We start from the raw sequence: 15487 nt of genomic DNA on the forward strand, positions 1-15487 counted from the left end.
TCAGTAAAAGCCAAGTGGTGATTGTGTGCCATCTGTTCAAGCACATTATCAGTAAAGATCTTGAGCCAAAAGGGAAGTAATTCAAATAAGAGATGAAGTGTGAGAAGAATAGAAAAGAGAGTTTACAAAAAATACTGACACACAATGAGAGAATTCAGACTTTTAAACAATCAAACTTTTGCAATGCTGTTCATCAAATATACTGTATGATGTACTGTATTGTTATTCTAAAGCACAAATGCAAGGCTTGTACTGGCTGAGAGGTTTTATGTATTTAGACTAAAGTAGGACATGCTGCATGATGAGGAAGTTCAACTTGAGCCTGTAAATCATTCATATTTAAACCATTAGTGAAATGAGTAGTAAAACAGTGAGGCAGCCAGCTCAGGTCGTTTGGCTCAATAAACTGTGTAACTTGTGTGGCAAACTTGAGTGTTAAAACATAAAGCATACATGGAAATGTAAAAAAATAAAAATAAAAAGACGTTCTTCACTTATCTACTCAAGGCTGGCTGGAGGAGCACAGGAAACCAAATAGACACCCACTCAAAAAAGGTGTTATCTACAGGGAAAAACAGACATACAGCCAGATTCACTAAAATGTTTTGGTCAGTATAGCTTATTTCTTTTTCAGGACACACTGTACGGTATGTGTTTCTTTTTTACCATAACTGATTTGAAGTTATAACAAACTTAAATAGTTTTGCCTATTCAAAGGGGTGTCTGATGTAGTGACAGGCATGTGCCCTGTAAATGTTAGCCAAGAGGCAAAAGGCCTGAACTCCGCCTCTTCAGCCTAACCTAGCTTGAGTAAGAAATAAGTTAAATTACTCAACTTTTTCAATGTGGCGACTGCTGACAATACACCTCAAAACTCCACTTCAGACAAAAATGGGCAACATCATGCATGATACATCTATGTATCATACAGCATACAGTGTAAACCTGAAACTTCGGCAATGAAAAACCAAAAAAGAAAATAGAGGTTTATATACTGATCAAATAATCACTGTGAAGTAATTGTGATTTCAGATGAAACATTTTAATTTTATACACCAATTTGGGGCCTGTTGTCACCACTGGCCACTTATCTTGACACACCCCTGGTACTGTGAAATGACTCACACTCCTCTGTGTTTATCATGCATCAGTCATGTTTCTGGTATTTATCTATCATTCGTTAGTCTACAACAACTGAAGGCATTTTGCTGCAGATGAAACTTTTTTAATTTTGCCACTAAAGTAAATAAAAAGGGAATCAATAAAAACAGCTATAATGAAGAAAGCAAACCAAATGATTAACTCTTATTGATATGGCTAATAGGAAGTGTCTTGATGTGCTTGCATATCTGTATTTGAAGAGAAGTGGTCAAAGAAAGAGAGTCATCTGTCTTCAGCCTAGTTTCACATTAACTTTGTCAGATCAATACCATCCCTCCTCTTTGTGATCTTAGATTATGGATTAAACAACATAACACTGGTTTGAATTCAATGCTTAAACAAGCTGCACTTTTGTTGTACCTCCCTGAACCATCATGGGATATCAGTGATGTCTTTTAACCTGTATTAATGAGTCTGACACTGTATTTTACCCTCCCCCAGTGGTAAATCATTGGTGACACTCAAACATGCTCTGAGCTCCTCACTAATGATTTCACCTGCCATTAAGGGAATTACAGTGTATGTTCAACAATAGATCTTAGTACAGACTTCTGAGACATTTTGTTTTTATTTTACCTGCGGACTGTTTTGACATAATGGTTAATGGTGATGCAATTTAAGCATTTGTAATCAGATTGTATCATAAGAATGGTGTTGTCATTTTGAAGTTCCTTAATGGACTGGATACTTTGTTGACCGTGAAGTCTAACCTTTAAATTAATAACTATGTGGTTAATGTGGTACAGTTATGTAAAATAATTCATAAATAAATGTTAACCATTTTCATAAGCCAGGATATGTACAAGCTGATGAATCCACAAATATGTGTCTATGTGTTTTTGATGGAAGTGTATTATTTCAAAATGAACAGGGATTTAAAGAGAAAGGTATTGTGCTCCAAATGTTATTCTTTACCTTTCACCTCTGTCACTCATTGGTCCTCAGTTTAACTCAAACACAGCTTTGTCTTTAACACCCAGATTTATGTTTGACTGGTTTTACCAAAGAGACACTGAAGTGAATCCTATTCTCCGGTTGGAAGCAATGAATGTGTTATAAGTCAATTTTTCAGAGAAATGAATAAACTATTTTTACACAAAATTGAGTGTGGTCCACATAGTGACATTTGTCTATTTGTTCAGAAATGATGCCTATGTGTCACACATCAACATGATCCATGTCACTCATGCATGAGCACTAAGTCAGAGTCCACACTCGTTTGTTGGTGCACCTAATTTTCATATGTAAAGCATTTGTGGCTATTTCTTTATATAAGAGTGAACCTGCAACGACATAGGAGGTCAGTTACATGTGCGGTGGTTTTTGTGTCTTTCCCAATGGTGAATACTGACATACGGTTACAGGGGAAGTTTAAAGTTTAGTGCAGGACTAAGGTGAGGATTTTTTCAGAAAAGAGAAGTGGTTATAACTTCCTTATTTCCTATTAAAGAGTAAAAATGAATAAGCATGAGGCAAGACTAGACAAACTTTTTTTTGAACAGTGAAACAAGAGGGAAACAGGACTGTGAGGTGTTCGAGGTAAACCTAGACCAAACCTGAGGGTAATAAATTCAAAGTTCACAGAGTCTAAATAAGCTGCTGCGGTGAGCTGATGTCACCACAGCAACACAGGTCACCAAACAGAGCAGTAAAGCACATGGAGGGTGTGAATATACAAAAGCCATAAAATGTTTCGAGTTATTTTCTCTTTGTGTCCGGCAGTCAGAACCTATGACATGAGAAGCGCTGCCTGTTGAGCTTGTTGATGTGTGTGACAGCTGGTGAGATGTAATAAAATGATTGCTGCTGAAAGAAAGGGTAAAGAGGTCATATAATGGTTGCTTCAATTTACCAGGATAAAAAAAACAATGAGGAACACATTAAAATGAAGAACCTGGATTAATGGAAACACTGCACTGAAAGCTGCTGTTTGCATGTTGTATTTGCAGTCACTGATAAGAAACTGGAGCAATAAAAGCCATAAATTGTGGGTCTGCAGTTCTGCACATGCTTTGTTTTTTTTTAAACAAAGAAGTAAAAGTAATGACAAACTCTTTGGAGACAGCACCATCTGGTGTTTCTTTTAAGTCATACTGAGAGTACAGCGGCTGTGCAATTTTATTTTATTTCTATAAAAAAAAAATCTCTACCTCACTTCCACAAAACTTAAAAGAAAAGAATGTCATAGCTTTAATAAACCCTGTCTTTGTGTTGTAACAAAAGTTTCTCTGTCACAGATCTGGTAAATTTCCTCTGTCTTAGGATTGCGACATCAAATGAAACTCCAGAGTTTACCAACATAATGCTGTAAAATAGAGGAGTGACTAAAATGAGCGGTTAAGTAACAGCTTCAAAACAAACTTCCTGGCTCTTACTCACTGTAGCAAAAAGGGAGGATAGTGGGGTCTAAAGCCACAATGATGGAAGCTATGGGAGACAAGGCACCTGATTGGAAGAATCCTCTCTTTGTTCTACTGCTGGTACTGATGGGTAAGTGCACTTCTATTACTGACCACCTCTACATACTGCTACTCCAGATTAATTACAGCAATGAACAAAAGCATTTAAGCTCTACAAGGTTCAGTGCAATAAAACAGACTCAGAGGATATGAGAGGATTCTGTAGAAGGGGTTAAAAAGTCTTTAGATAGTTGATTTATTAAGAATTGTGCTTAAAAGTTGTACTTAAATATTGTCTCTGCTGTTATTGTTGTTATTGTTCAATGACATGATGTGCTCATGATGCGTTTTACTCTCAGGGCTGTATCTTTTTAAACAAGCTCATATAAGTAGAAAAAAAAGGTGAAAAGAAATTACTCATATAAGGGAAAAATAAAGCAAAATGTAGTTGCTACACTAAAAATTAACTATATTCTGTCCTGAAATAAACCTCAGAATGGAAATGCTCGGAAGTTACAAAATGCAAAAAAAAAAAAAAAAAAATCTCCTTACTGCTTAAAACATCATGTTAGTGCACAAACACACTAAGCTTAACACTGAATTGATCAGTGAGTAGGATAAATTTACAGCTCTCAACAAACAGGAGTGATGCTTTAGGCACAAAATGTATGATTTCTGAATTATATATGTTGTATTTCTGCTTTATCGGTTTAGATAATCTTCTCTCAATGTTGTATTATTATTATTATTATTATTTTCAAATCTATTGCAAAGGGGGCGCTGGGTAGCTAGCGAGCTCCTGGGTTCATCTTATTTCTGTATTTCCCCATGTTTGTTTTCTTATATGTCTTGAAAGGGATGTAACTAAAATCAAATTGCCCTTCAGGAGCAATAAAGTATTCTGAGGTTATCTGTGGAGTGTTAAAAAGTGTTATTTATCATTAGTATCACATATATATCTTCGTGAGCTATTTTATTTGAATAAACAGAATTTTCTAAAGTTGAAAGTTGAAGAGGTTGTTTGATTTTACGTGGGGTTGCACTCGGTACAGTAAGAAGTGGGAGGAAATTTTGCTTTAAACAACAACTCAAACAATATTCTGTCAGTGTTTTTACCCATTTTTACTATTCACAGACACAGCAAATTAGTGTTTTCCCCCCTGTAGCACATGGATCAGCTAATCATGCATGAACCAACTTAAATTTTGCAAAGCAGTATCTTCACTGATAAAGTTCAGATATTTTTGCATCTCAGATTAATATAGTTTGAAGCAGAAAACGATGAATGTTATCTGGCTGACACAGCAGCTGTTAAGTTTATTTCAGCTCAGTCCTCCCTTCAAAAGCTAACACAGAATATATTCACATACAAAAAGTCCCCCATGTCCCCCAATACATGCACTTCCAACACCTAAAAACCCAAACTTCCCTTTATTTTAGCCACAGGAGTAGAAAACAACTAATATTTTTACACCAGACATGGACATACAGCACCAAACATTTCAGAGAACTATAGCTCACGGAGCCTCTTTATCTCTCTTAGGTGCTCCGTGCTCACAGGCCTGGTTGCAAATCGCCTGGACGGGTGTTATAACAGCTGGTTTTAGTACCACTTTCACCTGTTCTTCTTCATGCCTTTCAAACTGCACCTACACCTGGTCCTTAAAGGGCCGGAAAATCATCGGGAACACATTGATCTGGACACCAGATGGTTTGGAGAGCACAGCAGAGATACAGTGCACTGTGTTTAATCCAAAAACAGGATTCTCCACTAGCACAACTACTTCAGCAGACATCCAGAGTAAGTTTAATGCTTGAACAATTTTTCAAGCTAAGCTGCATTTCCTAGTATCTTTAAGGTGAAGTTTATGATTCCATTGTAATTGGGATGCATTTGCCTGTTTTCCTCTATTACAGACCCCCTGTCTGTACAAATCAGGCCACCACACTCTGTCCAATCTGTCAACCAGTCTTTAGATCTGGTCTGCCATGATGCCACATCAGGTGACCCCATCAGCCCCTCAAACTGGATGAACCTGTTGGTTTCCTGGTTTAAAGACGGTCAGAGAGTGACCCTGCGTGACAATATGCTGCGAGATGACTTCACACTTCACTTTAACTCACTGCTGCCCTCTGATGCTGGATTCTACCAATGTGAGATTACCGCAGAACAGAGGAGAGTTTTGAGCCGGGGTTATCTGCTCAGCTGTAAGTACTCATCAAGAGAAGAATAGAAAAAATATATATTTATGATTTGTTTCCTCACATTAAAGCACACTGTTTTTTTTCCTAGTTGATCCGTGGAACGTCAGCATCAGTGGGCCTGACACTGTGTCTCCAGGCAGATTGAGTAAATTCACTTGCTTGACAAGCTGCACCATAAATGTGGACTGCACTGTAAAATGGCCATTCAGAGGAGGTTTCCCCTTGGGAAGCTATTTATCAATCAACGGAAATGAGCTCAAGTGGATCCCTTCCACCTCTGGGACTTTCCAAAACTTCACCTGTGTGGCAGAAAATGAGGCTGCTGGACGCTCTGCTGAGGCCACCAAGATGGTAGAAGTTACAGGTACTGACCACATTTTTGTATTAAATATTTATCTTGAATCACACCAGTGTCAGAAACTTACAGAGTTGATCTTTGAGCTTTCCTCTCTGTCATTCTCATCCTTTAACAGGTGTTCCTCTCTCTGGATCTGAGTCAGTGCAGCTCAGTGGACATTTTACAGTGATACTCCTGCTGGGCCTGCTAAGCTTGCTGGTCTGTTTTAAATCGTAGAGCTGCTGACATTAAGAGCCATGATGGAGGTTGATTTGCTTTACAAAATGTATGTAAAATGTAAAATTAAGACTCACTGAAAAGAAAATAACTCTTCAAAGTAAACAGGTTCCTTCTGTACACAATCTCCAGTAGTCCCATAACTACCTCAGCAGATAAAAGACTGAAGTTTCATCCCAGACTGAAAACTCCCAGACTTATTTTTGTCCCTCAGTACTACCCTTTCACTGACTACAGTCAAGTCTTTTTTCATGCAGAAATCTCCACTAAAAACAGTGTTTAGAGAGTTTCCTCTCCCATCAGGTAAGCTTGTCCATCATTGGTCATTCATCAGCCTTGGTATTAGGGTGCTAAACTCAACACGAAATGTCCACACTTTCCACCACTACCAGACAGTACTTAAACAGATGAGACTTTCACTCACTAAAAGGCCACACTTTGAAGCTTTGTTGTTTGGCTGCTGACAATAAAAAGCAACAAAATGCTTACCTGATGCTCGCTGGTTCAGACTAGTGCTGATGCCACCTGAAGGCAGGATGTTGGATGGTGTGGAGCAATGATAGGATATGGAGCTGTACTAGAGCACACTCCCCTATTTGGATCCTCGCTTCAAAGTCTCATTAATTCCCTCATTGGTATGCTGCTTCGGCTGAATACAGCTATGGTAAAGTCCTTTTAAGATGACGGAGCAGTGCTGCTCTCTCTGCGTGTGTTGCAGCATGGTGCCATGGCTGGGGGACAGGCTGAAAAGGCGGCGGACAGGCCTTGAAGCCTCAGACCCTCCACACTCTTTTGCTTTAAAGCTGATTCTGGGGCTTCGGGTGCTGCTGGGACTAACGCACACTTAATGTCCCCAGCAGGTTTATGTTAGCACCGCCTTTTGGGTCTGCAAAGTTTGCCCAAAGTTGGATAAAGCTTTAAGCCCCGTTTCCAAGAAAAACTTCCAGTTTGGATTAGTACAGTTTGGTACTGGGTGGATCGGTTGAGCCTGATCATGTTAGCGTTTCCACAGTTGACCGTGCCCCCTCTTTGTGGGCGGCATGTAGGCAAATAGCCGCAGCACTTAAGTTATAGCGTGACATTACAGCAGCGCGACACCCCCGCTAATAAATCCATTCATTCATTTTATAAACAGCTCATCCTGTTCAGGGTCGCGGAAACACGCGACACACTAAACAAAGACCAACGATAGTATGCATTCAGCAACTATGATTGCTACGTGGTTCTTCAATACAAAGCGCAATCAAGCTTTGATTCAGAGAGGGGTGTGTGCCACGAGGAGAAATACAGCTGCTGTCGCACGGTGAGTGACGATTTTTACAACCAATTAACGGTCTGCAGTGATGTAGCTCCACTTTCCTGGATGTTTCGACCTACCGGTATATATGATGTAGATGTTTATTTGAGGGTCTTTCTTTGAATGAGTCCGTTTTAAGGACTTCTGGGGAAGTCGATTCCTAAAATAAAATTCAAATTTTCCCAACAGCTGTACTGTGTTGTCAGCTGTTGCAACAAATCTCAGCAAACATTTTGTGAGAAGACAGATTTGAGGATGAGTGGTGGATGGAAATCAAGGATATGGAGTTGTTGTTAATATGTAAAAGAATATGATCAAAACTTTTATTCAGAACATTGGCAGATCTTTAGATCACTGCATAAAAACAACCTAAAATGTAAAAATGTAGGCTTTGATTTTTGAAAATCGACAACAACCTTACACTAACTACACAGACGCAGAGCATAATGACAGTAAGCTACCCCAAATCAGAAGTAAAGCGTTATCCATATTACATTCACTGTGTCCCTCCATTTTGATCAAACACCAAACTATGAAGTTTCTCATAGGTCATAAAATGTGTGGGATATTTTGCTGCTATACAATCACATACCTGATCAATAACAAGGCACTGTTAGGCCAAAGTCAGGCCTTCAATAAACAAATGAGAACCATCATGCTCACCAGGTCAAAGCAGTCCATCTGGTTGGGGTGTGATGATGGCAGCAAGCAGCCACCCTCATGTGTCCTTTATTCGACAGACCAGAAATAAGGGTGTCGTTAGGCGCCTTATAGAGATGTTAAAAAACTGCCTTCATGTTTATAACATTAAATTTGAATTTATAGTTCATTGAGTATTATTGATATTGACTATTGACTCATATACATTACATTAAAGTTACCTCTCAATGACATTCTTGGATTGTCTTTAGATAACTTATTAACACTCTGCTTTACTATCAGTGGAATTTTAAGATCTTTATTGGGGTTTTTGAGCTACTTTCTAATGAATTGTTCTCATTTTTCCAATACCAAAATCAGATTTATTTTTTTTTGCCTACATGTCAGGATATTAGCTTTTTTACTTATACGTTTCCTATTCATGTAAAACCAAAAACAATGGAACTAAAGCAGGACAAACACAGGTTTAATTGCACAGGACTGTGAAATGGTAATGTTATTTATAATTATCAAGGTAATTTCAGCCAACATTTATTGTATGCATGTGTCTGGAATTTTTACACAATTAAACATGGTAAGTTTAAATGGATGATGAATAATGAAAAATGAATAGACATTTGTGAATTTTTGCATCTTTGGTAAAATACAAAAAGACTAAGAAGATGTAAAGATTACATGTTATCAGTTAATGAGTTAAGTTCATTGGGATAGAGCTGCCCCCTGCTGGCCGTCAGAAGAAAAAAAAAAGGTCTTGTAGCACTTCCCTTTAGACCACACTTTTCAGACTCAAAGGCTGAGCATGATTGAAATTGGTTGACTGAGAAGGCCATACTGTACAAAAGACAGGGAAGAGGAGCTGCTCAGCATGTTGTCAGGGCAAGAGAGAGTAGGAGATCTCAGAGATAACCACAAAAAGAGAGCACTGAAATGGGAGAGAAAAAAATGGTAAAGAGTCAAAACAAACAAGCTCTTTTGACTAAGTAACTCCAAGATAGGTGGGGGACAAAACTATACCAGACTGGAAACAGAATTATTGAGGGGACCAAAAAGCACAGTGGTTGCGGGGATTTCCTTAAAGAAAACAAAAGACCATGAGATAACTACTTTCTGCTCCTTGAATAATTGTCCTTCACACATTAAGTGAGCAATGGAAATAAAGAACATACTGTTACAAGACATTTGTAAATCAGAAGAACATTCACCGAACTCTATCAACAATGTTTTATGATAAGATTGTATTGTGTCCTTTTAAATTAAAACTCCACAGGGTAATTCTTGATGACCTATAAAGCAAACACCTAGTGTCCAGTGACACTGACAGTGCTCTTTCATTACGGTTAATAAACACTGCACCTTAGAGACAAAAGAGACCCTGGTTCAAATATAAAGTAGGATATCTCTCTTCTGCTGCTGCTTCTATTCATCACAACGCTCTACAAATAACAGCGTGTTCATCAATCTCACTTCCTGTTGTCAGGTGCATAGTACAGGTGTGCTTTGATACTGAACTCCTCACCCCTACAGCTCAGATAATCCACAGGTGTTCACAGACAGGTAGCCTATCTTGAAAGCTTAAATGGTTTGCCTTTTCAATATGTCATGCTGGAAGTTACATGAGTCATGAGTGACTAAAACAGATGATGCGCTTATTAAATTGTGTACATTCAAATTGGTCATGTTGTTGTGTTCTTGCTGGAAAGATTTAATACTGTTTCTCGGTAACTACGGATGACGCAGAGCTGGAGCAGGTGTATTTACTTTAAGTGTAAAAGAGTTGAACACAGTTGAAACCTATTTCAAAACCTGCTTACACACACTGATACCACTGCCCTAAGTGTAACACATTTACAATGGAACTTTCATGATTAGGTATGAAAATACTTCTAATTTTATCCAACAGCTGAGAGTGTCAGGCAGGTAGGGGACATACTTATTAGAAGAAAAAAATTATCTTCATGAATTATGTATTTAAAACCCTAAAAAAGAACACATTAGTGAATACACAGTGGCACCCATAACCTTAACCTTATCCACTCAATCCCACTCACATACCGCCTGTCATAATTTGTCATTTACCTCTCTGGCAATTTACTGAACTTCACCCAAGATGGTCAACAAAAAATGTAAAACAGCTTTTGTGCATTTGACAAGAATAAACATCATGTCACCTGAAACACCTGCAGATAAGAAGTGGTGTTAATGCTGAAGGAATGTATGGCGAAGGGGCTGGATGACTGTACGTATAAAAAAGGAGAGAGGGTGATCATCCTCAGACCACCTTTACAAAATGGGGAGAGGAACCCTGGCATGGCTAATACTGACTTTTCTTCGAGGTAACCTCTTTATGGCTAATGAGTTTGTGATTTGATTTATATATAATTGTATGTTTCACTTCTATGTCATTGAATGATTTTTTTTTCCATTAGTTCTGGAGTCCAATGCTGTGGAGATCAAACCCTCCACCAACCCCGCTGTAGCTGGGGACACGTTGACGCTATCACTGTCTCCTTCATTAACCTTTAAAAGTGGGAGCTGGGCCGTAGGAGAAATACAGATCCTCACCTGGCTCGGGGAGCAGCAGGCCGTCTTCTCCAATCACACTGGCCGGGCGTCAGTCAATGTTCTCACTGGTGCTCTCACTCTGAGCTCCGTCAAGGTGACAGACTCAGGAGTCTACATTGTGCAGAGCACTGACCCCCCGCTAAAGGCCAATACCTCCATCACTGTTCTGGGTAAGTCTGAAATACATGTAGGGTTGGGAGTTCCTGGTACCGTAAGTTTTTTTGGTAGAGCATCAATTCCAGAGTTTACATTTTTCTTAAGTATTATAAGCTGTTAGACTGATGGCCATTTGAAAACAGTCTAAAATTGATATGGTGTCTGATTCATCTTGTCATCATGTAAACTGCTTGAGGCTTGAGATCCCTGTGAAAAGAACAGGACAAGTTTGATGCAAATAGAGTGGAAAAAATGTGCTGATTTTCTGTTTACACTGCCCTTCTCACCGGAACAGGTTTCTGTTGTACCAAGAAGAGAGTTTATCTAAACAGCAGTGAATCCTCGTGTTAGTGCCACGTGATATTCAGACTCACTGCCAGCAGACCTAAAGACTTTTGCTTACTGTTTGCTGTCAAAGCCCATGTACTATTTTTTTATTGCCCTTGTGATTACATGACAGCATCGCGTCTGCCTCATGTTATTGTGTTGCACTTGTCTTATTCCCACATTCTCACAGAGCTTGTTTCTGCTGGGTCAATACTAGTTCCCGACATGTCTCAGCCTCTTTATTTATGAGTCAAATGACCATCAACAGCAAAAATATCAGTTTCTGTTACTGTTAACCTCTCAGTGAGTGCTCACTTTGGAATATGTTAACTGCTTGTAGTATTATTTGTCTAAAGTTGATCAAATTGTTTGTTTCAATAATGAGGTTATAAGATGTTACAGTATGTTGTTCTGGACTCAAATACACTGAGTATTTTTTTTTCTTTTAATATTAAATGATATCTGATTTAGTGTGATTAAAAGTGTGATAAACATTGAAACCCCTCCTGGTATAATATTGTCCAGTACTTAATCACTTCTTACAGTTTTATTTGTTTTGGCATGTAATTAATTCAGACATTTTCTAACAACATCAACAACAGCATAACTTTAAACCATGTAAAGATTAATATGGTTGAGTAGTTTGATAACCCTTTGCTAATCGATAACTTGCTGATAATCTTTATCCTTGTGTAACACAGAGGCAGTTTCAAATGTGACTCTGAAGGCAACTCAAACCAGCCTGACGGAGTTTAACAGCTCAGTCATCATGACATGCACCGTCTCCTCTGGATCCTCCCTCTCTTTCGTCTGGATGAACAGCAGCTCTGAGGTCAATGCGAGCGAAAGAGTTCAGCTCACTGATGGAGGCTCCACTCTCACCATAACCAATGTGACCCGCTATGATCGGGGACCATTCGAGTGTCATGCATCCAATTCTGTCAGCAATGGAAGCAGTGATTCAGTCAGCTTGACCATCACCTGTGAGTTGGAGAGCATCAACTATTACTACAGACTGTCTGATCTGAACCATTTTTCTCTAACAGAGCTCAAGTGCAAGTGGTTTTTTATCAAGACCTTAAGAAACTATTGAAAAAAAAAGTATGTTGAAAACTTGTGCATTTTGAGGTAAAATTCTACATTGTACCACTCAGCTGATGAAAGTAAACAGAAAAAGCTTTCATTTACTCATTTCTTGTCGTAGACTATTGATATCATTCACACCATGAGAGAAAAGGGACAACAAAATTAGTCAGATTTCAAATGAGTAAGCTGGTTGACAGATGTTTCTCATCTGATAGTTTAGTTTTACTGAGCTCTAAATTGTTTTTGTTTTTTTTCCTCACCTTTGCTCTTTCTTCTCATTAGACGGTCCAGACAACATGGCCCTGACAGTGAATGGACTGAACACTACCTCCTTCCCAGCTGGCTCCAATCTGACCATGCTCTGTTCGGCACAGTCCAACCCTCCAGCTGAGCTCCGGTGGGCTTTCCAAGGGCAGCCTGTGAACACTTCAGGCCCACTGTGGGAACTGATGAGTGTCACTAAGGACCACAGTGGTCTCTATTCCTGTCTGGCCTCCAACAATCACACCAACTTGAACAGCACCATCACCAAAAACATCCTGATAGCAGGTGAGATGGTTGGTCTTACATATCTTTTGTTCCTGCATCTGTTCCAAACTTCATCCTTTTTTTATTTGTGTCTGCAGGGTCATCTGAACATGTAGTCAATGCATGGCTTCTGCTTCTGTTTTTATTGAGCAGATTGCTCTATTAATTTTCAGGTAAGTTGTGTCTTCAGCATGATTTTATGTGTGTAGTATGAGATGAGAAATGTCTGTATGTGACACAGATGATGTAATGAGCTAATGATGATTATTGTCATTAAAAAGCCAGAGAGGAAATTTCAGCATTTGGTTCCTCTTGTTGACAAAGTGCTGAGGTCAGATCTATTAAGAGGTCAATCAGATTAAAATTTCCCTTGCTTTAAAACTCCTAACAACTAAACGTATTCTGTTTTCTTTCTTTAATCACTTTTTCCTTTTCCAGCATCAATCAGGGAGCTCTTATGATTCTGTTGTTTAAAAAAAAATGACTGGTCAAGGATGATTAGACAACTACTAAGCTATACAGACCTTCAGGAAAAGTTAAAACATACCTTTGAATAAGAGGATTAAAATGTAAATATAAGTGTTTTGTAATGACATTGGATGGTAACTACAATGCATAAAACATAGCCCACAAAATGTAACTACATGTATGAAGTGATGTGTACAATGACTAATAGCATGTATGTCTGTCTCCACTCTAGATGTTACTGTCTGCTTTTCCTAAGGGACAACCTTGGTGTAATGAAATACACAGAATAGAGATTTGTTTGATTCAGTGTTTAAATAATGTAAGAAAATGTTGTTAAAACACGTCTGTTTACTACCACCAATGTTGAACCATGTTGTTTATGATTATGAGCTTTTACTGTTTTTGTATCTATTCCACTCAAACAATCAACCTCGGTTTATAAGAAGCTCTGCCAGTGAACAGGAAATGTTTGGCACAATCACCACCCTAAGACACAAAATTCAGATATAGACACAGGAACTGTACTGCACAACATCACACATCTCTATTTTACCACTATCTTGTATTACACTAAATAATGTGTTTAATGTCCACATGTATTGTTGTGAGTCTGAATGATAAATTAAAATAACAAATTGAGTAATGGAAATCAAAAGTATGATGTGGTGGTTTGTCAATCTGTTTTAAATGATCCTATCCTTGTTGCCATTCTTTCACTCATTTCCTAAAGGTACCCTTCAAGTATTGTAGGGGGAAAATACTGTTCATTTGACAAGAGCTTGTGACTCAGCTGTTTGGGTCCTAACTGATACTACTTTTGAGCGAAAGGGCTCATTTGAAATACAGCCCTTGTTGCTTCTGCTGGTTGGATGAAACTTCCAGAAAAACATAGGTTTACAGTAAATGGACACTCCTCAGTGTACTGGTGTAGGTCAGGGCAAAACAAGGTGTGGCCAGGACTGTGAGAAGGCTCAGTGATGTTAGATGAGGGGTAAGCACTGAGAGTCGAGAGCTGGGCTGAGAAAGGACAAACATTTGCTGATCAAAAAGCGTCTGTGAACACAGTATCACAGGATCTGAATTCACCCTGGCCCCAGTCAGGACCATTTAGCTAAAAGGGAAGTTCACAACAAAAGAAAAGACCAAATGGAGCCTCCTGTGGTGTTTGCTCTGACCCTGGCCATGATTACCTTTTCCACAGGTAAGCAGGATTGTTTTGTATTGGAGCGTTTTTGATCCATTTTGACGAAGATTTGCTCAATATTTCTGTGTTGATGATGATGATGATGACCATGTTTCTTGTTCATTGCTTTCTGTTTTTAGCTCCGTCATGTGGCCAGAAGATAGAGGCCTCTCAGAACCCCTTACCAGTGGGCAGCAATGTCACACTCACCAGCAATGTCAGTGTCTCTGTAGGGACATGGTCTTTCAATGAGGATTTTATTGTGTTTATTACCTCGGAAAATCCATTGATTTCTGACAGTTGGAAATCCAGGGTGACATTCGACAAAAACACCTCTTCACTGACTGTAAGGTCACTACAGGTGCAAGACTCAGGATCGTACCAATTACAGGCTTTCAATAAATTTAGAACTGAGTTAACACTTAATGTTCAAGGTAAGCATCCTTTTTATTTGTCATTATCAAATACTGAGCTGGTTTATTATTATTAGCATTATTATCATTTTTAAATTCAGATTCAATCATTTAAGTGACCCAATACGTAAAAAAGTGTCTAAGAGTCAAATTCCCATAATCACTAGTTAGTATTTGGCTTCCTTAAATTTTCATTTATAAATAATGTTGTGTAAACAAATAGTTGGTAGTAATTGGGAAGTTCCATACTTTTGCATATTGAAAAAAAATTAATAATAAAAAACACCAACTCAGCACTATTTTGCTTTTTGTGCCTGGCTACCAACAATAGCCATAAACCAGTCAACACAAAACATTGTTTTAAATTAATAAAGTGGCACAAAGATGTCTTATTTATACATGGGGGAAAATAGTCTAATACAACACTGGCACCAGATTTTTAGAGACCCGCTCCAGGGAGAAAGATAA

The 15487-nt window shown here is 38.5% G+C and overlaps 1 protein-coding gene across 2 annotated transcripts; it reads left to right on the forward strand.

Annotated features, from left to right (window-relative positions):
- The first annotated feature begins 3534 nt into the window (after positions 1-3534).
- LOC141800491 (cell adhesion molecule CEACAM2-like) lies at positions 3535-13930 on the forward strand. 2 transcript variants are annotated; one of them, XM_074683058.1, is made up of 11 exons: positions 3535-3651; positions 5104-5361; positions 5478-5768; positions 5854-6129; positions 6239-6642; positions 10480-10629; positions 10723-11028; positions 12043-12324; positions 12710-12976; positions 13054-13128; positions 13656-13930. In XM_074683058.1, exons 6-10 carry the CDS (start codon positions 10584-10586, stop codon positions 13119-13121), a joined length of 969 nt encoding a protein of 322 aa, XP_074539159.1. In that variant the 5' UTR covers positions 3535-3651; positions 5104-5361; positions 5478-5768; positions 5854-6129; positions 6239-6642; positions 10480-10583; the 3' UTR covers positions 13122-13128; positions 13656-13930. The 2 variants fall into 2 exon arrangements, with proteins under 2 accessions (XP_074539159.1, XP_074539158.1); XM_074683057.1 differs by lacking the exons at positions 10480-10629; positions 10723-11028; positions 12043-12324; ... (1 more) ...; positions 13054-13128; positions 13656-13930 and having other exon boundaries at positions 6239-6767.
- The last annotated feature ends 1557 nt before the right edge of the window (positions 13931-15487 follow it).

This window comes from Halichoeres trimaculatus, unplaced genomic scaffold, assembly GCF_033239565.1.
Source record: "Halichoeres trimaculatus isolate MK-OKI-2021-1 unplaced genomic scaffold, fHalTri1.1 fHalTri1_scaffold_12, whole genome shotgun sequence".
Taxonomy (NCBI): domain Eukaryota; kingdom Metazoa; phylum Chordata; class Actinopteri; order Labriformes; family Labridae; genus Halichoeres; species Halichoeres trimaculatus.